This window comes from Mercurialis annua, linkage group LG5, assembly GCF_937616625.2.
Source record: "Mercurialis annua linkage group LG5, ddMerAnnu1.2, whole genome shotgun sequence".
Taxonomy (NCBI): Eukaryota; Viridiplantae; Streptophyta; class Magnoliopsida; order Malpighiales; family Euphorbiaceae; genus Mercurialis; species Mercurialis annua.
Genome location: NC_065574.1, coordinates 193762 through 218612, shown reverse-complemented (window position 1 = coordinate 218612; position 24851 = coordinate 193762). Strand labels below are relative to the sequence as shown.

The 24851-nt window shown below is 29.1% G+C and overlaps 3 protein-coding genes across 3 annotated transcripts; 2 read left to right on the top strand and 1 right to left on the bottom strand.

Annotated features, from left to right (window-relative positions):
• The first annotated feature begins 10969 nt into the window (after window positions 1-10969).
• LOC126680584 (uncharacterized) lies at window positions 10970-12061 on the top strand. The gene is made up of 3 exons (XM_050375731.1): window positions 10970-11326; window positions 11608-11807; window positions 11929-12061. The coding sequence occupies exons 1-3, from the start codon at window positions 10970-10972 to the stop codon at window positions 12059-12061; spliced, it is 690 nt and encodes a 229-aa protein (XP_050231688.1).
• Window positions 12062-13233: 1172 nt separating this feature from the next.
• On the bottom strand, window positions 13234-19091 carry LOC130015478 (uncharacterized). The gene is made up of 13 exons (XM_056105714.1): window positions 18843-19091; window positions 17179-18012; window positions 16805-17095; window positions 16568-16717; window positions 16288-16368; window positions 15951-16157; window positions 15572-15775; window positions 15024-15293; window positions 14841-14942; window positions 14528-14754; window positions 14317-14440; window positions 13494-14011; window positions 13234-13396 (listed from the first exon to the last, which is right to left on the bottom strand). Exons 1-13 carry the CDS (start codon window positions 19089-19091, stop codon window positions 13234-13236), a joined length of 3420 nt encoding a protein of 1139 aa, XP_055961689.1.
• Window positions 19092-20107: 1016 nt separating this feature from the next.
• On the top strand, window positions 20108-24245 carry LOC126683017 (receptor-like protein kinase). The gene is made up of 2 exons (XM_050378832.2): window positions 20108-23331; window positions 23585-24245. Exons 1-2 carry the CDS (start codon window positions 20379-20381, stop codon window positions 23911-23913), a joined length of 3282 nt encoding a protein of 1093 aa, XP_050234789.1. The 5' UTR covers window positions 20108-20378; the 3' UTR covers window positions 23914-24245.
• The last annotated feature ends 606 nt before the right edge of the window (window positions 24246-24851 follow it).

Genomic DNA, 24851 nt, shown 5'->3' with positions numbered 1-24851 from the left:
AAGTGATAGTTCGTGCATGAAAATGAGAAAATTTAAACTGCGTGATTAAAATGACAAAATGTATAAAATTGGTGAATTCTTATTACATTAATCCTAAAATATTAAAGTTATATGAAATGTTTATTTGAATCTCTTTTAATCCCAATTTAAACAAATGTCTATAATTGAAAGTGAAGATAAAAAAATGAGCAAAATTGGAAGTTTTTTTTTTGGTAGAAACAAACAAAAAGCTCTATTGATAGACACTACAGAGATTACAATTGGGTAGCCCTAAATGACTTGGGCCAACCAAGACACTGCAACACCCCTGTTACAAAAGCCTCAGGGGACGAGCAACAAAACAAGAAATAAAACAACTTCCTGAAATACAGCCACACAGGAAAAACCAAACAAGAACAGCAATTCTATACTACTCTCTAAAGCCTGTTATAAAAGTCTCAGGCAAAGAAAGCAGAACAAACAGACACCACAGACAAACACAAAGACCATTAAAGCAGCTGCAGAAAAAAAATGGAAGAATTTAAAAAATAAAATTAGTAATAAAAAATTAAAAAGGTAAAATATTTTTAAATAATTAAAACTGCATACGTTGAAAGATGCAATGCATTACAGAAAAAGGATCCATCTTTACACCTTCCAAAACAGAAAAACACGGCTTGCGCAATTTATTAATTTAATAGAAACAATGTGATTGAGTGGGTTGTTGAAATGTTTTTTCTTTGTCATGCTAGCCATTGCTTGAGTTGTCATTTATCATAGTATAATTTAATCAACCTAATAAAAGTATTCCATTTGGTAAAGGAATAATTGTTCCTTTTAAATTGATACCTTGGCATGTAATTTATTTGATGTTGAGTTTCAGAGGTCGGACATTTTGTTCAACTTCACCGTCATTTTGTGTAATTTGTATATAATTTTTTAAATGAAGGCTAAAATTACTTATTTTTCTCTTTGACTTTTCATTTCAGAAATCGATATCTATATGCTCCCTGGGTCCCGTTTAAAAAATTCCATATTCTATTGAGTAAATCACAAAAATACCACAAAAATAACATGTATTTACACACATTACCACTTATATCACCTATTTATCATTCTTACCATAAAACACAAAAAGTTTTCATTAGCACCATTCCACTAGAATAGTGACATGTGTATCATTGAAGATTCCCCTTTTTTCTCTACAATAATAAATAACACCTATCCACTATTGACACATGGATATTTAATTTTTTTAAAATATATAAATTTTTATTTAAAAAAAAAATACTATTATAACATGACGCGCGTCAGGTCTGATGTGTTGACCTGACGCGCGTCAGGCCATGCAGGGCTGACGCGGGTCAGCCCTGCTTACTCATGCATCAGTTTATTAACTGATGCATGAGTCTTTGCTTTAAAAGAAATATTCTTTCTATTTTAATAAATATTTTATTTAAATATAAATATTTTATATTAAATTATATTAAAAATTTATTTATTAAATATAAATTTGAATTTTAATTTCAATTTAAATATATTTAATAATAATAATTAAATTTTAAAAATATAAATATAAATATATTTAAAACAATTAACTAAATTTTAAAAATATAAAATAAAATAATTAAAAATTTATATTAACAATTTATCTATTTAATATATTTTAAAAATATATCTTTATGTATAAAATATGTATCAGCGATGTATCTATTAAATACATTTTAAAAAAATATATACCATGTATGTATTTAGTAAAAATGTATCTATCATGTATCTATTTAAATACATTTAAAAATATATCTATCGTGTATAAATTATGTATCAGCGATGTATCTATTAAGTCTATTTTAAAAATATATCTATCATGTATAAATTATGTATCAGCGATGTATCTATTAAGTACATTTAAAAAAATGTATCTATCATGTATCAATTTAAATACATTTAAAAATATATCTATCATGTATAAATTATGTATCAGCGATGTATCTATTAAGTACATTTAAAAAATGTATCTATCATGTATAAATTATGTATCAGCGATGTATCTATTAAATACATTTAAAAAATGTATCTATCATGTATAAATTATGTATCAGCGATGTATCTATTAAGTACATTTAAAAAATATATCTATCATGTTTAATATTTTTTTTGATAAATATCACGTATAAATTATGTATCAAAAATATATCACATATGTATCTGAATGCATCAAATATATATATATTGGAGATGTATCAAATACTTATCGAATATTTTGCAATTCTACTCGTCTTTTCCCTTCCTTCCACCTAGGGCTTCCGGTCAAATCATAAAAATAAACCAGTCAAATATATATAAAACAATAAATATTTGGTTCATTTTAATTAGTATTATTGCATATATGTTTATAAACTTTTCTAAATATAAAAACGAACCAATCGAATTAGTCAGTTAATTCAATTAATGTATCAAATATGTATCTCTCATGTATAAATTATGTATCAGAGATGTATTGAAAATATATTCGAATTACAATTAAATGTATCAGAGATGTATCTATTAAATGAATTTTAAAAATGTATCAATCATGTATCGGAGATTTATTTAAATATGTATAAAAGATATACATGTAATATATATAAAAAAAATTCGACACATGTCAAAAATGTATCAAATAAGTATTAAAAAAATATGTGTAATAAAAGTATAAAAAAATAAGAAAAAAAGTTCGAACAATCGAATATTTATCAAGAATATATATATCGGCAAAATATATTATACAGTATATGAGAGACATATCAAAAATATATCAGAGATATAAAAGAAAAAGAGTAATATATTTATATTTATAAAATTTAAATTAAATTAATATTTTTAAAATTCAAATATAATAAATAACTTTGTTATACAATTTAAATGAATATATAAATATTTAATTTATATTAAAAAATAAAAAAAATAAAAAAAAATGTGTCAGGTGCACCAAAAGGTGCATCTGAATTTTGTTAAGAATGACCCGCGCGTGATGCGCAGGTCATTCATTATAGCAGATGACACTTTAAATTTGCAAGGTAGTGGACATGTGTAATGAAGGGCTTCTTTAGTCCTTTTTTATGCAGTGGTCTTTTTGTATGGAGGGATCTTTTTGATTCTTTTTTATGATTTCTCTTTATTATATAGGACATATGTAGTGGACACGTGTTTATTTGGGAGAAATGTGGTGTTGGTTGAAAAGTACAATAAAAGTTGGTATTTTGTGAAAGGAAAATTGTACTAAAGTAAACAAATTAATTAATATTGCATTATGTGAAATAGTGAGTCATTAATGTGGATTTTTTGTTATTTTCTCTATTCTATTTTGAAATGTCTCATTTAAAAAATTCATTTTCATTTTTATAATTTTTTATCATTAAATTTTTCATTTTATCCTAATTTTAGTCATTTTATTTTATTTTTGTGAAAAAATTCACTATCATTAACAAAGACAAAATATGAAAAAACATTAATTATTATAATTTTTTTATATCTTATTTTATTAATAAAGACATAACACGAAAAAAATAGATTTTATATTTATAAGTCCTATTCTCTCCATCCCGTTTAAGAAGGAACAAATGAATTTCACACATAAATCAAAAAAACGTTAATTTTTTTACTCCTATTATTAATGGTCTTTTAATTTGTGCATAAACTAATATGCCCTCCGTTTTTTTAAATGTCCATTTAACTAAATAAATTTGTCTATAATTATTTGCCCATTTTAGATTTCAAGATGAATTTAGCTATTATCTTCCAACTTCACCCCATCCTAATAAATGACTCTATAACTCAATTTACAAAACATTTATTAACTAGTATACTAGTATCTATTCCTATAATTTAAGATAAAAAGTTCGCTGTTTTAGTATGTAGAATTTTGCCTAAATGGACCATTAAAAAAAACACAGAGGGAGAAATCATTAATTATAGAGAAAAAAGAAAAAAAAAGAAAAAAATTCATATAAATTGAAAAAAAAGACATGATATGGACTTTTTAAGTAGGATATATAAAAATAAGGTTTTTTTTTTAAACGGAACAGAAGGAGTTTATTTTTTTGTGAGAGATAAATTCTATTTAACTTTATACTCCTTTTGTTTTTTTAATCGTCCATTTAATTATTTATCTATACATACTTATTTATTTCGAGATTCGAAGCGATATGAACTATTTATCTTCTAAGTTTAGCCACCTCATAAAACCTATGATATTACTATAATTTACAAAGAACTAATAGCTAATTATTCGGATTAAATTAATATTTTTTTATCTATTAAGACAAAAAAGGCATAGTTTGTGTGCTTTTAGTTAGATGGACAATTAAAAAGTTTGCTAAATGCCAAAGTTTTTTTCTCTTTCTGTGCATAAAATATGAGAGGAAAAACAATAAAAAATCTTACTGAACTTAGCTATTTTTATAAGTTTGATTGTCAAAATTAAAAAGAGGACAATTTCTCTAATAATAATTTAAAAAGGCCAAATGTCGTAAAAAAGCCAAACCTTGCATAAAAGTTTCACAAAAGTCTTGACCTTTCAATTTTATCGATTTTGGCCAAAAACAGATTATTTGGTTTCAATTGTGGCCAACTCTCAATCTGATTTCAATTTGCTATGTGGCGCCTACATCGCATGCACATATATTAAAAGGTCGGGATTTTTGTGAAACCAAATAATCCATTTTTGGCCAAAATCGACAAAATTGAAAGGTCAGGACTTTTATGAAATCAAATAATCAGTTTTTGGCCAAAATCGGCATAATTGAAAGGTCAGGAATTTTGTGAAAGATTTAGCCTTTTTACGACATTTGGCCATAAAAATAATATATTATAATTCTTCTTTTAAATATATATGAATGCCGTGGGATACAAAAACATAAGAAAAAAGGTCTAATTACTTAAGACTTTCACCTTTTAGTTTGTTTTCGATTTTCAGATGACATTAATATTTTATACATTGTTAATTTGGTGTTTCATCCCTGTTTGAAATATATACAGTCGACCCTCTATTAGTTAATATACATAGTGGATTAAAAATTTATTACTTATTAAATTTATTAATTTATTGAATTTGTATATAAAAAATTATAAAAATTATAAAATATATTTTAAAATATCTATATTCGTAGACCTAATATTAATATTATATTATAAAAAAAACCAACTAAATATACTTCACAATCAGTCAATAAAAAAAACTTTTTATTCAGTTCAAAAAATATCAATTTGATATTAAATCAAAAAATCATTATAAATAAACTATATTCATAAAATAAAATAACTTCTAATATTTTTTTTATACTAGGAATGTTTTACTTGTTTTTACTTGCTCATCTAATAATTTTTCAAATAAACAAAAAAATCATAATTTGATAGTATTTCAGCTTCCAGCTTATTTATACTATATATAAAAGCACGAATTGGGGTGGGGGGGAGGGGTAGGGGTGGGGGACATACACATTTACGTTAATGTCCTTTTCACTTTATAAAATATGATTATTAATTAAAAACTATTAAAATAATATTAAAGTTAGAGTACTAATTAAAATAAACTACTATGTTAAGATAACTATTAAAATTAGAGTACTAATTAAAATAAACTACTATGTTAAGATAATTGTTTAGAGTACTAACTAAAATAGAATACTTAAAATATATTTTAATTATTTTTTAATCATATGAAATTTTAAAAAAAATAAATTACTATTTTAATTATTATTTGATATTTTCTATTTAAATTTAATGTTAAACTATTAATAAATTATTTAAAATATTAAATAAAATAAACTATTACTAATTAACTATTATTTTAAATATATTTTGATAATTTTAGGAGTCACGCTACGAGTCACGTGTGAAACACGTAAAGCGACACTAGTAGATTAAGATTACTAGATTAGTGTTACCCCAAATAAATCATCAATTGTTTTATAATTATTTCCAAAAATCTCTCTAATAATTAATATTCCTATAGAATGTATTATAAATTTTATTAATTATTAAATAATAGAATTTTTAATTATCTGACGTGAAATAAATTTAGTTTTTTAATTTTTTATTAATTATTAATATTATTAATTTATTAAATATTAGAGAGTTTACTGTAGCTATATATTATCATTTCAACAGAGAAAAGTAGCTCTAGGCCGTGGGGAATGTATGCTTTATAAGGTGGGGTTCATAGGCTCCGTTGCCTTTTCAAAACAAAAAAATTTCCTATGCACCTATATACAGACCCTCTAATAGTTAATATTCTATAAATTGATAATTTTAATAATTAATAAAAAATTGAGAGAACAAACTTCGTTTCACGTCGGATAATTAATAATTCTATTATTTAATAATTAATAAAATTTAAAATATATTCTACATAATTATTAATTATTAGAGAGATTTTTTAAAGAAATATATAACAATTGATGATTTATTTGAGGTAATACTAACCTTATATCATAAAGCGGAAGTTAAAATACCATCAAACTATGACTTATTCTTTTGAGAAATTTAAAAAAAAATTATTAGATAAACAAATTAAAGTAAGTAAAGTATCTCTAGTATAAAAAATATTAAAAATTATTTTATTTTATGAATACAACTTCTTAATAATTATTTTTTGGTTTGATATCAATTGATATTTTTTAAATTGAGTGATTGTAAAATGTATTTAGTTAGTTTTTTTTTATAATATAATATTAATATTAGGTCTATTAATATAGATGCTTTAAAATATTTTTTATAATTTTTTTATACAAATTTAATAAATTAATAATTCTAATAATTAATAAATTTTTGATCCACCACGTGTATTTATTATTAGAGGATCGACTGTAGGTGAAACTCGAAAAATACAACTAAACCAGCCCCAATTAATCTATAGTTAGAGGTGTGAGAATTAGAATTACAAATTTGACAATTGAAAATAGGCAACAATAATGTGAACCTTTCTTATATTTTAAAATCAAAATTTATAAATGAAAGTGTTAACTAATGAACATTTGAAACCCTCAGCCATCTGGGCGCCAAAGGTCGCGGGTTCGAACCCTGGCTACGCTCTTTCTTAATATGGAGTGGTTGAGGTTGGATTGCTGGCCATTATAGCCCGGAATTAAAAGGTATGTGGGCTTGCGGGCGGTCCACATCCCAGGATTTGATAAGGGAAAATTAGGTATTTACCTAAATTAATAAAATAATAGGATAAATTACCTCAGCGCGGAAAAGTTGAAAAAAATACATCACGATTATTCCGTTTTTAAGTTTTGACTCTCCACATGTTATTATTTACGAATTTACTCCTACTATATAAGAAATTTATTTTTCCAGCTGACACTTTCATTCACATCGAGATCTCTTTTTCTCTATACCTAATTTTCCTTCTCTAAAAGCTCCTCCTTCAGCTCGTCTTCAAGCTCGCGATTTTGTTTAAAATTCTTTCAAAGCGATTTTGTTTAAAATTCTTTCATCGCGATTCTGTTTTGCTGAAGTATTCAATTATTGATCTCAAGAATAAGTAGAACTTCATCAAAAATTCATATATTCGAAAATCATAGATTCTTCAAGGTAATTAACTGTTTTCTAATTTTTGAGATATTTTGATAACTGTCAGAATATGTGCATAGAATTGTGTCGTATCTGCGAGTGATATTGAATTGTGTGATAATCAGTTGATGATATGTTGATAGATTTCAAGAGTTTGAGTAGTCTGTTATCATGAGAGTATATTTTGATAATCAGTTGATATATAAAAAGTCGGAGCTCTCTGTTATGTTATCATGATAGTATATTTTGATAATGAGTTAATAACATATTGAAAATTTTGTTGTGATAATAAGTTGATAACATGTTGATAGACTTCAAGTATAAGTTGAAGTAGTCTGTTATCATGAGAGTATATGTTATGATAATGAGTTGATAACATGTTGATAGCTTTCAAGTATAAGTAGGAGTTCTTTGTTATCATGAGAGTATATGTTGTGATAATGAGTTGATAACATGTTGTAGATTTCAAGTATAAGTAGGAGTTCTTTGTTATCATGAGAGTATATGTTGTGATGATGAGTTGATAACATGCTGATAGATTTCAACATGTTATCAACTCATTATCACTGTGTAGATAGGTATTAATATGTTATCAAATCATTATCACTACATGTTATCAGCTCATTATCACTGTGTTGATAAAATGATAATGAGTTGATACCTTTCATATAAAAGTATACTATCATGATAACAGAGCACTCCTAAATTTTATATGAAAGGTATCGACATGTTATCAACTCATTATCACAACATGTTATCAACTCATTATCACTGTGTAGATAGGTATTAATATGTTATCAACTCATTATCACAACATGTTATCAACTCGTTATCACTGTGTTGATAAAATGATAATGCATTGATAAAGGTATTAATATGTTATCAACTCATTATCACTACATGTTATCAACTCATTATCACTGTGTTGATAAAATGATAATGCGTTGATAATACATTCATAGTGATAATGAGTTTATACCTTTCATATAAAAGTATACTCTCATGATAACAGAGCACTCCTAAATTTTATATGAAAGGTATCGACATGTTATCAACTCATTATCACAACATGTTATCAACTCATTATCAATGTGTAGATAGGTATTAATATGTTATCAACTCATTATCACAACATGTTATCAACTCATTATCACTGTGTTGATAGAATGATAATGCGTTGATAAAGGTATTAATATGTTATCAACTCATTATCACTACATGTTATCAACTCATTATCAATGTGTTGATAAAATGATAATGCGTTGATAATATATTGATGGTGATAATGAGTTGATACCTTTCATATAAAAGTATACTCTCATGATAACAGAACACTCCTACTTTTTATATGAAAGGTATCGACATGTTATCAACTCATTATCACAACATGTTATCAACTAATTATCACTGTGTTGATAGGTATTAATATGTTATCAACTCATTATCACAACATGTTACTTATCTTATCTATTTATAATTGCAGAAATGGACAATATTCAAGTGATAATGCAATATAATGGAAAATGGACTGAAGCTGGAAAGTATACTGACTTCATGATATTGAGACTTTTGTTGGAAACAGACTGCACTTTCAAAGATTTTACTGAAACAATCTATCAACGATTGCAACTACAAGAAAGTATAATTCAGTTAGATATACAATATTTAATAAGTGAAGATTATCCTCCAATAAAAATTAGAGATGATGCAAGTCTCAGATTTTATATGGTATTAAAGAAGAAGGAAAATAATTTCACAAAATATCCAATTTGTGTTATTTTTAATGAGGCAGAATATAACAGGTTACTGGAATCATCATCATCATCAGCTGCCAATAAAGAAAAAAGTTCAAGCCTGGTTTATGAAGACAACATATCACAGCTGCATGAACAGTCCTATGTATCAAAGGAAATATCTAACACAAATTTGGATATGATTGAATATGTCAATCTTCTTTGCGACCTTCAAGATAATCTTCAAGAAGAAGATGTTGAAGAAATTAATGTTGGAAAAATACAAGCAAATCAGAAAATAGAAGAAAGGGGTATATTCATAGACAAAGAAACACTAATAACAGATATGAGTATGTATGGACTATCAGAACATTTTCAATACAAGGTAAATATTAAATAAACTTTTATTTTACACAATTTTAAAAAAAAAGTATTTTATATATCATTATCAGCTTATCATATATTTTATTATCATACGATTATCAACACTGATAATATGCTTATCTTATCTGTAACTGATAAAATAACAGGTGATAAAATCCTGCAAAAGACAGTACCGGCTAAAATGCATCGATGACTCTTTTGATTGGAATTTTTATGCATAAAGAGTTGGACATACAAAAATGTTTCAAGTGCGAAAATTTAATAATTTTCATACATGTTCTTTGGCAGAAATAATGGGAGAAAATAAGTATGTCAGCTCAAAGACCATAGCCAAAATCATAAAGCCAAATCTTTTGGATATCAAGACAATTTATACACCTAATGACATAATCAGAGATATGAGAAATGAGTATCACATTAAGTTGGATTACTGGAAGGCATGGAAATGTAGAGAAATTGCACTGGAGCTTTTAAGAGGGAAACCAGAAAATTCATTTGCTCAACTACCAAGATACTTGCACATGATAAAGCAAACAAATCCAGGTTCATTTGTAAATATAAAAAGAGATGTGGATGATACATTTCTCTATGCATTTATGTCACTGAAAGCTTCAATAACTGGATGGAGTCACTGTATACCTATTATGATTGTTGATGGAATATTTTTAAAAGGTTCATATGGAGGTACTCTTTTTTCAGCTTCAACTCATAACGCAGCTGGTAAGAATACTATATTTATCATCATATTATCTTAGTTGTGTCATCACATTATCAGAAACTGTATCATTGTATAATCATAAACTGTATCATCCTATTATCATTAGATGATCATATAATTGTCATTATCATAAACTTTATCATTATATTATCATAAATTGTATAATCCTATTATCATCAAATGATCATATAATTGTCATTCTCTTTTTTTTCCATCATCATAAACTGTATCATTATATTACAGTTTATCTTTATATTATCATAACATTATCATCAGATGATCATAACATTATCATTATCTTAAATCGTTAAATAATATTAATTTTTTTATTCTTAATTGCAGTAAAAATATTCCCACTTGCATTTGCAATTACTGATTCAGAAAATGATGCATCATGGAATTGGTTTTTTTCTAACATCAAAACTATTTTTGGGATAAGAGAAGAAATGTGTATAATTTCTGACAGACATGACAGCATCAAAAAGGCGATAGAGAGTGTGTTTGAAGGAAAAGTTCAGCATGACATTTGCATCTATCATTTACTGCAAAATGTGAAGTACAAATTCAAAAAAAACATAAATAAATTAAAGATATCTTCATGACAGCAGCAAGAGCATATACAAAAACTGAATTCGATATTCATATGACAGATCTGAGCAACACAAATCCAAAAGTTACAGAATATCTCAAGGGGATAGAATTTAAAAAGTGGGCAGTTTCACATTCTTTGAACAAAAGATACAATATTATGACATCTAATACAACAGAATCACTCAATGCAGCAGTTAACAGAGCAAGAGAATTACCAGTTACAATGATTATGGAATACTTAAGAAGCCTTGTTCAAAGATGGAGCTGCAACAACAAAAATCTTGCAAAAGGAACTTTCACAGTATTGTCTACTAAATATGAAACTCTTCTTAGAGAAAATTATTTAGAATCCCTACAACTCAAGGTAAATCTTTATTTTTTTGACTTATTAATCTGATTATATCATCATTATTTATATTTTGCATCATCATCAAACTGTCATTAATTATCATTCAGTTATCATACACACATGTTGTCATACTGATATCATAAAAATCATGATACTATATTGAATCCTATATTCAGATTATCAGATGAATTAAATAAAATATATTTTACATTATCATATGAGTATCATTAAATTATCATTCACTTATCATAACACATATTATTATTCTAATATGAACATTATATTCTGGTTATCAGGTGAATGGAACAACAAATGAATTCATTTTCAGTGTAGTTGAATTGGAAGACACTTATACAGTTAACATGAAGGAAAGGACTTGCACATGTAACAAATTTCAAATAGATATGCTTCCTTGTAAATATGCTACAGCTGTATGCTATGAGAAGCACCAAGACCCACATGAATATTGCTCAAAATACTTCAGAAATGAAGAAATGTTTGCTACATATTAAGAAATTGTATATCCAGTTGGTAAAGAAGACACATGGGATATCCCCTCAGATATTGAAGATATAACTGTATTATTTGTCATACAATATCCCCTCAGATATTGGCAGAATAAAAGTAGAAAGGCCAAAAAAGAGAAGAATCAAAGGTTCAGTCGAACAAAAGACTCAAAACAAGTGTAACAGATGTGGCTTTTATGGGCATAACCGTAAAACATGCAGAGGTATACCAAAAAAATCATAGAACTGTTATGTGTTCTTCAATCATAGAACTGTTATGTGTTCAATTCAAACATTTACTGTACTATTTTTCAATTAATAAATTTCTTATCATTCACTGTATTATTTGTCATACAATTATTATATTGTCATATAAATTATCATATATTATCAATATTATTATCATAACAAAATGTTCATAATTGAATAATTGATAAGGTAAAATGAACAACATTATCATACAGTTATCACTAGATTATCATGTACTTATCAGATCATATTAAAAGAATATTATAAAGTTAAACAATTGTTACTTACAATCATCATTCTGTCTTAATTATCATAACCTTATCATATAATTATCATATAATAGTCTGTAAAAATAGCAATTATAAAAACAATAAATGGTTGTCATACAGATTATCATACAATTCTCACTGAATTATCATATATTATCATATTATTATCATAAAAAAAATTCATAATTGAATCATTGGTCAGGTGAAATAAACAACACTATCATACAATTATCATTAGATTATCATGTACTTATCAGATCCTATTAAAAAATATTATAAAAGTTGAAATTGTTACTTACAATTATCATTCTGTCTTCATTATCATACAATTATCATAACCTTATCATATATTTATCATATAATAGTCTGCAAAAAGAGTCATCATAAAAACAATAAATGGTTCATACAGATTATCATACATTTCTCACTGAATTATCATATGTTAATCATACAAAAATAAAACCATCAAAACAATGTACCAGCTATCAATTACAATTTTCATCTACTAACAACGTACATTAAAATATTAACGGGTTATCTATTACATATGATCAAAATGAAGATACTCCAGGATACACCGCAATCTCTTCAGTCACATCCTTAGCATATATTTATCTGTATAACACAATTAAAAACTTAAAATGACCAATTATCATATACTTATCAAATTAAATTAGTTCTTCTATAAGTCTGATACACATCTGTAATTACATTATCATATGATTATCATAGAGTAATCATATGATTATCATACAGATTATCATAACATTATCATATATAAAAAAAACAGATTCTGTAAATCAACAATTCATATTAAAAAAGATATTGTCTTACAATAATTGTTCAAAAAAACATTTACAAAAACATCTAAATTTTACCAGAAATAAACAAATTACAACTAGTCTTCTTCAGAAATATAACCAGTCTTGTTCTTCCACCTACCATACATGTAAAGGTTAACTGCATATCTGTTACGTATTTGCTGAATACGCAGAGCCCTAGGACTACATTCACCTTCAATCAGATATTCAGCAAAAGCAGCAGCATACACACCATAATCACTGCATAAGTTTTAAATAACATGTTAATATAAATTTAAAATTTAAAACTACTAAATAAAAACAATGTAACAACTAATGATAAGCAAAAAATACTTACGAATCTTGTTGAACAGGAACATCTTCTACAAACGAAAAAGAAAAGGGATCACTTTTATTCTTTCCAATATAATGATCCGAGTAGAAGTTGATATCAGCACGATCATAAAATCCAACACATTCCAATATTAATGGCAGCAACGTTGAATATGCAGTAATAGCATTACGTGCAAACTCGTCATATAAGTCAGTTCTCAAAGAGTTATACCCATAAAAATTTCTGTCATCAAAACTTAACCTTCCAAGAATAAAATGGTCATTATTTTCGCCGTCAACTTTACGGTGAATTGGAAATAGCACATGCTTGACATCACCCCAGGCCCTCTTATAAAGTCCATCCTCTCCAACTATAAAATTGTAGATTGCTTCAAACTGTGGTAATTCAATAAGATTCTGAGTCTCCAAGTACAGTTTATACCCGTTTTGAATGTACTGGTCAAACCAGTTTCCACAAACCGTGTAATTATTGTTCAGAAATTTACACTTCTTCCTCAGGTATGCAAACAAATAGTCAATATGCTGAAGAAATAAACAAACTGAATGTAAGAAAAGACTATAACAATAATATTTACTTATCATAGTATTATCATAAACTTATCATAAAACAACACTATAACAATATACATACCAAGTTCACAAAAATAAATTAAAAGCTTGTAATCATATACTTATCATGACAGTATCATTTATTTATCATAATAAATAATATATATTTATAATGTTATCAGTATATTAATGAAAATAAAAATAATTATCATATACTTATCATGACAGTATCATGTATTTATCATAATAAAAAAATATAAATTTAAAATGTTACTTACACTCGATTCCAAATAACCACCGGGTGTATTCAGCTTATGAAAGAAATCTTTTATAGTTATACCCTCACCACCAAGTCTGAATCCTGGCCGTAAAATCTTTTCTCTCGGATAGTAAATTTCACCGCTATAAAATTAAAGCAAAATTAGTATTCAAAGCAATTAATATAAGCAATAAAAAATTATAAAAATAATCAAATAACAACTAACTTACCATGGATGTGGTTTCTTATATGTATTAGTTTCAATCCAATCATTAAATTCAGAAAGCCAGAACTGATTACACATATCATGAACACTTTCAATCAACAAAGAACAATGATTTACGAAAGCATTCCGAACGGCTGCAACTTTTTCAGGCGCATCTAAATTCTTCACTCTTTCGAGAAGTGCATATCCAGCTGCTACCTGATTCAGAGTTTGTTTCCTTTTAAAAACAAGCTGTTACAAATACATAAAAAAATTAGAAAAATCGAAAAAACAAAACAAAACAGGATACTTATTAAAAGAATGATAAAGTATATTACTTTTTGTCTACTTTTCGGAACAGCAACTATTGCATCATTTTTAGCTATGATATTAGGTAAATCAAGTTTTTCACCTAAATCAGCCGGTTCAGTCAACTGTTTCTGCATATAAAAGTACACAAATAAATATATATTTGTAACAAAAACAAAAAAAACTCAATTCTAAATTTGTTTAATAAATACCTCAGCAGGAATAAAAGCAGACATTGTATTAACAATCTTCAATATATCTGCCTCAGAAGAAGTCAGGTCAGCTATCTCATCCGATTGAGAGTTAACATTTTGTAATGATGCCTTTTCAGAAGGAACAGCTACAATAACATTTTCAGCAGCAACATCAGATGGATTTACTATAAACTCATCACTGCAGATATCACCAAGCTTATCAACTTCATCTTGCATTAGTTTTTTTAAATTTGAATCACCATCTTCATTAGCATCCTTGTTAACATTCTGTTAAAGCAAAAAACACAATTATGATACAGTTATCATATTATTATCATAAGATTATCATACAATTATCATACACTTACTATGATTCATACAATTATCATAAGATTATCATACAATTATGATACATTTATCATATTATTATCATAAAATTATAATGTATTTAACAGTTATCATATTATCTCAATTACATATTTCTTTTGTGACAATTCCCTTCCAGAACCAATAACATCAAAACCAAATCCAAAACATTCCGTTCTACGCACATTAACATTACTTACAAGCTCTCCCATTCCTCCATCTTTTCCAGCAGCCTCTCCAATTCCCAAAACTTCATTTTCATTAACAATATTAACTTCTACCATACCACCAGTATCCTTCTCAACAGCCCCACCCGCAACACCAACTTCTTCATATCGCTCATCCATATTAACATCAGCAGCAACTTCACCAGCAATAATTGGAGCATTGGATTCAACATTAATCTAAACACAGATATAAGTATAAAATTAAATTATCATCAAATTATCATATACTTATCATCATGTTATCATTAAAATAAAAAATAGTACAATATATAAAGACATTATCATATGCTTATCAAAAACTATAACAATGACAATTAAAAAAACAATAAAGCATATATAATAAACAGTTTACCTTTGCATTATCAAAATCAGCAACTTGCTCAATGGATTGATCATCAGCAGGATCAACATGATCATGTACCCCAACATTAACATTAACATTCTCATTAGCTTTATCTACCTCTGAAGACTCTTGGTGATAGTTATCAGAATTATAATTCATTACACCATCCATCTCAACATCACCAGTAATATCTTGAGCATTAGCATCAGCATCAATCTAAAAAGAAATACACAAATATGTGATTGTATTATCATAAAATTATCATTAATAATTATCACACAATTATCATCACATTATCATGTCGTTATCACATATAATAGAAACTTATAAAAAAACAAAAATTTACCTTTCCACTCTCAAGACCAGAAACATTCTCAGGACCAGAAACATTCTCAGCAATGGATTGATCATGTACTTCAGCATCAATCTATAGACAGAAAAAACTTTCATTAAAAAATATCAGAAAAATAACAGTATCATCATATTATCATTACAGTATCATCATATTATTATTATCAACATATTTTAAATAACATCTGAATTTAGAAATTAACATAAATTACTATTATCATACACTTATCATTAATTAGTATACATATTCATAAAAACTACAAGTAAAAATTTACCTCTCCACCATCTAAAACAGTAACATCCTCATTATTAAATTGTTGCTCTTCATTTTCAGTTTCTTCCTTGTAAGATTTATCATTATCCTTAGAAGAACTATCACCAACATCATTATCAGAAGAATATATCTGTTCTTCTACATTTTCATCCTACATTCACAAAAAATAAAAAAACATATTATATTATAAAAAAAGAAATTATCATATATTTATTATAAAAAAAACATAAGAACATACCTCTCCAGAATTATCCTTGAAAATATCAGTTAATTTGTTGTTTTCAAAATTCACAATAGAATCATAAATCTGCTTTCGAATATCTAACTCCAAATCAGAATATTCAACACCACTGTCAAACACCAAATCTTTAAGTTCATTCACAAAATCAAAGCAAGCAGACTTAGCAACTTCCAAAATACTTTCGTCATCCGAATTGGAAGCAACAATGAAGTGTTGATGATTGAGTCCAGTCACAATATTCTGACTTAACTCGAAATCAGTTGCTTTAATATTTGGACCAGCTTTAACCTACAATATAATATACAATAAACAATATAATGATTAAAAATGCAAAAACAATTAAAAAGTAAATTAAAGCAAAATATTTATACCTTTTCAGTTGGATCATCATAAACTTTAAAATCAAAGTTCTGAATCTTTTTAATATTCTTCGGACTCCAACGCAAAAACCGAGGAAACGCAGCAGCATTGCTCAACGAACACAAAAATTCAGGAACTGTAGTCAAGGTTTCATAAAACCAAAATTGAATGGCATGGGGGAAACCATACAGTCGATAAAACGTAGATTGTTTTGATGCCTGCAGAAATGTCCAAAGTTTGTTCTTTGTAGACTGGACGAATAACTGAAATGAATATTTTCCCCACGGAAAATCATCAAAATCTAGACAGTCCAACAAGTGAATGAAACGACTGTCAACCAATGTACTTTCAAGACTGCCCAACAGAAAATATTGCACAAAATACAGCTTTGCAAACTTCACAGCATCATCATCATTATCCCAAACTGCATCATTAAACTTAGCTTCTATAACCTGACGAGTAATTCTATTATCATCGCCAAAGAATTTACCAAAAAAGATTCCACCATCACAGTAATTGGAAAATCTAGACTCATCCCCACCGCAAACAAGACCACTAACCAATCCAAACTCATACAGACTAAAGCGCATGTTACGCGAACCAAAATTAAACCAAAGCTCGGACATATCTGGATAATGAACTTCCCTAAGCAGTATAGAATGTATAAGCCTAAGACTCAATACATCCTTTCCTAATCCCAGAAACACACCAAACCTACTGCTCTTGAATATAGACATTTGATTAGGACTAAGCTTGGAAATAATATTAGTTATCACATCAATGGAACAAGCCTTGCCAACTTTTCCCACGAACCGACTAGTAGGAGCAATTAACAGATCAAATTTCTGCAATAAAAAGTAAAAGTATTAAAAATATGTAAACAGTAGTAAATACAAAAAATAAAATGCATTATCATAACATTATCATCACAGTATCTATCTTCTGTAATCAGATAATCATGCTTAAAAATCATAAGTTAATGTCTCAAAAAGCTATTATCATTTAATTATCATACACTTATCATAATAAAATCATACCAGTACATAAAATAATATAATCAGATCAGTATTTATCAAACAAAAAAAGTTACCATTATCATAATGAGATCTACCAAAATCATCATATTATCTTAACAGTAGTATACAAATTACCATCAAATTATAATTCCAGTCAGAACTAAATCATAAAACTATGAGCATATTATCGTAATATAAACTAACATATGACAACACCATAAATCATATCAATTATAATCATATAGCATATTATAAATTATCATCATATTATCATGTTAGCATTGTATCATCATATTATCAACTAACATAAAAAAAAACCATCATTTTGTTCAACTAAAATATAACAGAATCATCTATTATCATCATGTTATCAACTAACATATAAAAACATTATCATAAACACTATCAGCATATTATCATAATATAAACTAACACATGACAACACCATTAATCATATCAACTATAATCATATTACAATATATAAATTATCATCATATTATCATATTAGCAAATGTATCATTATATTATCAACTAACATATAAATACCATCATATTTTCAACTGATATGTAACAGCCTTATCTACTATCATCATGCTATCAACTAACATATAAAAACATTGTCATAACATTATCACCAATTAAAAATAATATTAAAATACCTGAAGAGAATCATCTTTATTCAAATTATCACTGCCAAGCCTTCTCATCTTAATATCTCTTTTTAATATAACAGGTTCTGCTTTTCTTTTACCAGATGAAGACTTTTTTACTGCTTTTCTCTTCACAATTGCTTTTTCCTCAGTCTTACTCACAACATCTGGCTTTGACATTTTGATTCTTAAACTTTTCCGAACAGGAGACACAACTACATTCTCCAATTGATCATCACTATCATCAGGCTTTCTCATTTGCCTTATGATTTGAGTTACAGTTTTATTTAAATCAGATTCACTCATACTGTCGATTTAACTGAAATTAAAACACAAAATCAATCATTAAAAACAACAAAAAATCAAATACAAACACATGCATGGACAAACAAAGAGCATTTTACAATACATAATCAAAATAAAACCTAAAAAAATAAAAAATCAAAACAAAAACTAAAAACAATGCCAGAAAAATTGAAAAAATTACTAAAAAACGCAAAGAACAGAGTAAGTAAACCGATAACCACTTCTTAATCAACGAAAACGAAAATCAAAGAATAAAAACCGATGAAAAACAAAATCAATAATAAAAACAACAAAATATTAGGAAAACGAAATGCATTGACAAATAATTAAGCATTACACAAATACATAATCAAAATAAAACCTAAAACAACATAAAAAAACGATTATATACCAAAATAATTGAAAACAGTGGGAAGCAATACTCACTAACGCTAACAGATTAAGAAACACCGATAACCACGGCTCAATCAACGAAAACGAAAATCGCAGAGCCAAAAACGAAGAAAAATGACGAACAATAACAAGGAATATGAGAATGCGAAGCAACGAGAGGAGAGAGAATGAAATAATGAGAGGGAATGAAATATAAATGCTCAGAAAGTAAAAAAATAAATATTTAAAAGCTGAGAGTAAAAACATAAACTGCTAAGGCATAAACACAATTAAAACTGCCCAGGTGAGTAAAGACATAAATGTCCATAAAGTGAAGAGTATTTTCAATATCTTTTTCAGCATGAGGTAGGATTTCTAAATATTTTATAAATTGGAGTATATTTTCTAAATTTCTCATATTGATTTTCGACTCAGTAGGGTGAGTCATCGTCATCAAAAACATCATATATTACGTGTCGTTAAAAGTTGGCTCCGTATGATTTTTTGGGAAAGTCTTCATATGAGAAAAACAATAATTTAGAACTCTTATATCAATGTAATGCACGTGCTATATTTGCCATTTATTTACTGGAATTTCCCAACTGAATAAGAATGAAAAGAGTCAATAAGTTGCAACTCGTGAAAGGCAAAGCAGTTGAGGCGGATGATGTATTTGATTAGATTATAGTATATCAAAAGAATTACTAAAAGAAATTGTTTGGAAATAATAAGTACTCCTTTGCGATGATGTCCAAATCCAATACAAACAACTCCCGCCTCCTCCACAGCCGGCCAGCACCAATATTTTCAAATTTTGCAAAGTAAGTGCAAACTTCACTACGTATTACTATTTTGTTGATTGAAAGCATGAATCCTGTTTTTTTGGTGCTTAGTTTCTTGATTCTTGATGTTTCTGGTTTGAGTTCGGACGGGTTAGCTTTATTATCCCTCATCACCCACTGGACATCTGTCCCTCTTTCTCTAACCTCTAGCTGGAATCCTTCTGATTCCACCCCTTGTTCATGGCTTGGCATTCACTGTAGTAATACCACCCATCACGTCACCTCTTTAAGTCTTCCTGGTTATCAAATTTCTGGTCAATTAGGGCCCCAAATTGCACGCCTAACCCATTTGAAAACCCTTAATTTAAGCAATAATAGTTTCTCTGGCGCCATTCCCTCTCACCTCAGTAACTGTTCTCTCCTTCAAACACTCGATCTTTCTCAAAATTTCTTTGTTAGAGACATACCTTATAGCTTACAAAACCTGCACAATCTGAGGATGCTCAGTCTTCATACTAATTTGTTGAGTGGAGCAATTTCTGACTGGCTCTTCCAAATTCCACGTTTACACACTATTTTCTTGGATCACAACACCTTCGGTGGTTCAATTCCTAGCAATGCTGGAAACTCGAGTGAGCTATTGTATTTATGGTTAGAGTATAACGAGCTGGTAGGTGTAATTCCTAATTCAATAGGGAACTGCAGTCAACTAGCAGAGCTTAAGTTGAATAATAATGCTCTCCTCGGGGTTTTACCCGAATCTCTCAATAATCTTGCTAATATTCTTCTTTTAGATGTCAGCAATAACAGTCTTGCGGGTCATATCAATTATGGTTCAGGCAACTGCAAGAAATTGGAGTATCTATATTTGTCATTCAGTGGCTTTAGTGGGGTTCTGCCGCCGGAACTGGGCAACTGTAGTAGCTTAAAAGAGTTAGCCATCGTTGCCAACCAGTTAACTGGTACTATTCCTTCTTCTTACGGTCTGCTACGCAAGCTTTCGCTTCTTTACCTTACTGAAAACCGTTTGTCCGGAAGAATTCCCTCCGAACTTGGGAAATGCAAGTCGTTGATAGAGTTGAAGTTATATAGAAACCAACTCGAGGGAGAAATTCCCAGCGAATTGGGAATGTTGAGTGAACTACAGAACCTTGAATTGTTTCGCAACAACTTAACTGGTGAGATTCCAATTAGCATCTGGAAAATCCCAAGTCTTAGACATGTCCTTTTGTACTTTAACAACCTTTCAGGTGAACTGCCTTTAGAGTTGACATTGCTCAAAAATTTGGAAAGTATTACACTGTTTGACAACAAGTTCTTTGGAGACATACCTCAAGGTTTAGGAGTTAACAGCAGCTTAGAGATAGTAGACCTAATGAATAATGAGTTTACTGGTCAAATTCCCCCACAGCTATGTTTTAGAAAGCGTTTAAGAGTTCTGAATTTGGGCCACAACCACTTCCAAGGTAGCATACCATCTGATGTCGGGAACTGTCCGACTATTTGGAGATTGATCCTTCGCCATAATAATCTCTCGGGGGTTCTTCCAGAATTTCCAGCAAATCCAAGCCTTTCATACATGAATATTACTGATAATAACGTTACTGGAAAAATTCCATCAAGCCTGGGAAACTGCACCAATCTCACTTCCATCGACTTTTCAATGAATAAGCTTACTGGTTTTATACCCCCAGAACTTGGTAATCTTGTAAATCTCACAGAAATGATTCTAGCACATAACCATCTGCAAGGTTGTTTTCCACCTCAACTATCAACGTGGAAGAAATTAGACATATTTGATGCTGGTTTCAATTCATTTAACTGTTCCATTCCGTTAAGTTTGAGTAACTGGACGAGTTTATCTACTCTGATTTTAGAAGAGAATCATTTTACTGGGAGCATTCCGGCTTTTCTGTCGAAACTGAAAAAGCTAAGCCTATTACGAATGGGTGGAAACAAGATGGTGGGAGAGATACCCTCTTCCATTGGAGAACTGAGGAATCTGCGATATGGTTTGAGTCTCAGAGATAACGGACTGCTCGGTCACATTCCTCTGGAGCTTATAGGTTTAACCAACCTGATTAGTCTAGATATCTCTAGCAACAATTTAACAGGAAGTTTAGAAGTTCTTGATGAAATGCAGTCACTGTCGGAAGTTAATATTTCTCACAACCTCTTTACTGGTCCAATATCCAAAAAACTGATGGAAATGCTAAATAAATCCCCGTCGTCATTCTTGGGAAATCCTGGCCTTTGTGTCAATTGTTCAGTGTCAGGTGATTTAAATTGCACCGGAATCAGTTATTTTAGAAAATGTGACAATAAATCCAACAGCGGTAAAGCTCTTAGTAGGGTGGAAATCACAATGATTGCCCTGGGATCCTCTTTAGGTCTCTGCTTGCTTCTTGGATTGGCCTGTTTGTTTCTATTTTGCAGGAAAGGACGTCAGGAGGAACTGGGTAGGCTTATTCAAGAGGACGATGAGCCTCGATTCTGCCAGATAATGGCAGCCACTGAGAATCTAAATGACAGATATATAATTGGGAAGGGAGGTCATGGAACTGTTTTCAAGGCTGTATTGGGCCCAGACAATGTGTTTGCAGTGAAGAAGCTTGAATTTGCAGGGCATAGAGATGGAAGTCGAAGCATGGTCAGAGAGATTCAAACCATCGAGAAGATCAGGCACCGAAATCTGGTCAAGGTGGAAGACTTTTGGTTTAAAAAGAATTACGGATTAATTGTATACAAGTACATGGAAAATGGGAGTCTTCATGATGTTTTATATACAACGAGTCCACCACAAAAGTTGGAATGGAGCGTCCGCTATAATATAGCACTTGGAACTGCCCATGGATTGGCATATCTTCATTATGATTGTGACCCTTCTGTGTTGCACCGAGACATCAAGCCACAAAATATACTTTTGGACTCTGAAATGGAGCCTCACATCTCAGACTTCGGTATTGCCAAGCTTCTTGACTCATCCACATCAGCAGCATCCGTCTCAGTTTCTGGCACAATTGGATATATTGCACCAGGTAATTAATATTTCTTCACTATGTTATGCGAAAACTGAGAAAATCTAAATGAAAATGGTGAAACAACATATTTCACTAAATTAAGTTATAAATAAAAAGTTTCAAAATTTCAGAAGTCTTTCCAAAAATAGAAACTAAAAGGTAGCACTTGACAAGTTTCCGTGGAACATAGTTTCCACACAAACTGTGGTTCATTTTTCCTTCATAATACATTTTCAGCTTTCTAATATTAAGTGTATATTTGCATTGGCAGAAAATGCATATACAGCAGGCAGGGGGAAGGAATCTGATGTTTATAGTTACGGAGTTGTTTTGCTCGAGTTAATAACTCGAAAAACGCCTTCAGATAAACTATTTACAGAGGAAATGGATATTGTAAGATGGGTTAGATCTATTTGGAGTGAAACACAAGAAATCACCAGTATTGTTGATCCAAGTCTATTGGACGAAACTGTGGAGTCGGATATTTCAGAACAAGTCACCTGCATGCTTTTCATTGCAATGAAATGCACCGAGAAGGAACCAAAATATAGACCAACAATGAGAGCTGTTGTCAACCAATTGCTAGACCTGAAGTCATGAATCAATCTTTTTACAGAAACAGTCACAGAAAGAGTTCCAATTTTCTACATTTGATTTTTATCTAACTGTCAATTCATCACGATTCTTCATTTTCTGAAATAACACACACAACCATGTAGATAACTTTGTGATACTATATGAGTGTTATGTACATTATGTAGTGGCTGGTTTCTCATTATGTCTTAATTTTTGGGATTTATATACACCAGCCGTACTCCAATAACTGCAAAAATGAATTTGAAATATCTCAACTGCAGAGAGCTTTATGTATAGGGAAAATTTATATTAGCGCCGGTCTCAACTTTTATAAATTCTGTCTGTTTTTTTTTTAATTAGTGTTTTAGCTTTCTAAACTGTAGTCATTTTATGATCATCAGACTACTAATAAAACTAGAATTAAATTTCAACTTTATTATGATTGTCATCTTTTTTTGTTAGGCAAAGCCTAAAACAAACTAAGAACTAATAGTCCTATTATAACACTCCATGCAAATCATGCAACAGCCACGGAACCAAGCTAGGAGGAGGAGAATCGTGAATCGAGCAACCAATAAGGTAATCATCACCGATAGACGCCAGCTGACCCGCAGCGAAATTCGCTTTCCTATATACGTGACGCACCTTGACTTCCCACTCTCTACTAATTAAAGCCCGAATAGCGGCTACAATATTTGACAAATGTGCTGCATCCGAGCCATCTTTAATCTTCTCCACCACTATCTTGCTGTCCACTTCAAGAATAACTTTAGACAGACCCAGATCCCATCATAGCTGCAAGCCATGGAAAACTCCCCTGTACTCAGCATCCAACACCGATCCCTCTCCCAAGGTAGCTGAAAATCTCGCAAGCCACCTCCCTAAGTTATTATCTCTAACGATCCCACCCGCTTTAATTAGCTATACCTGTAGTTAAGATATAAGCACCATCCGTATTAATC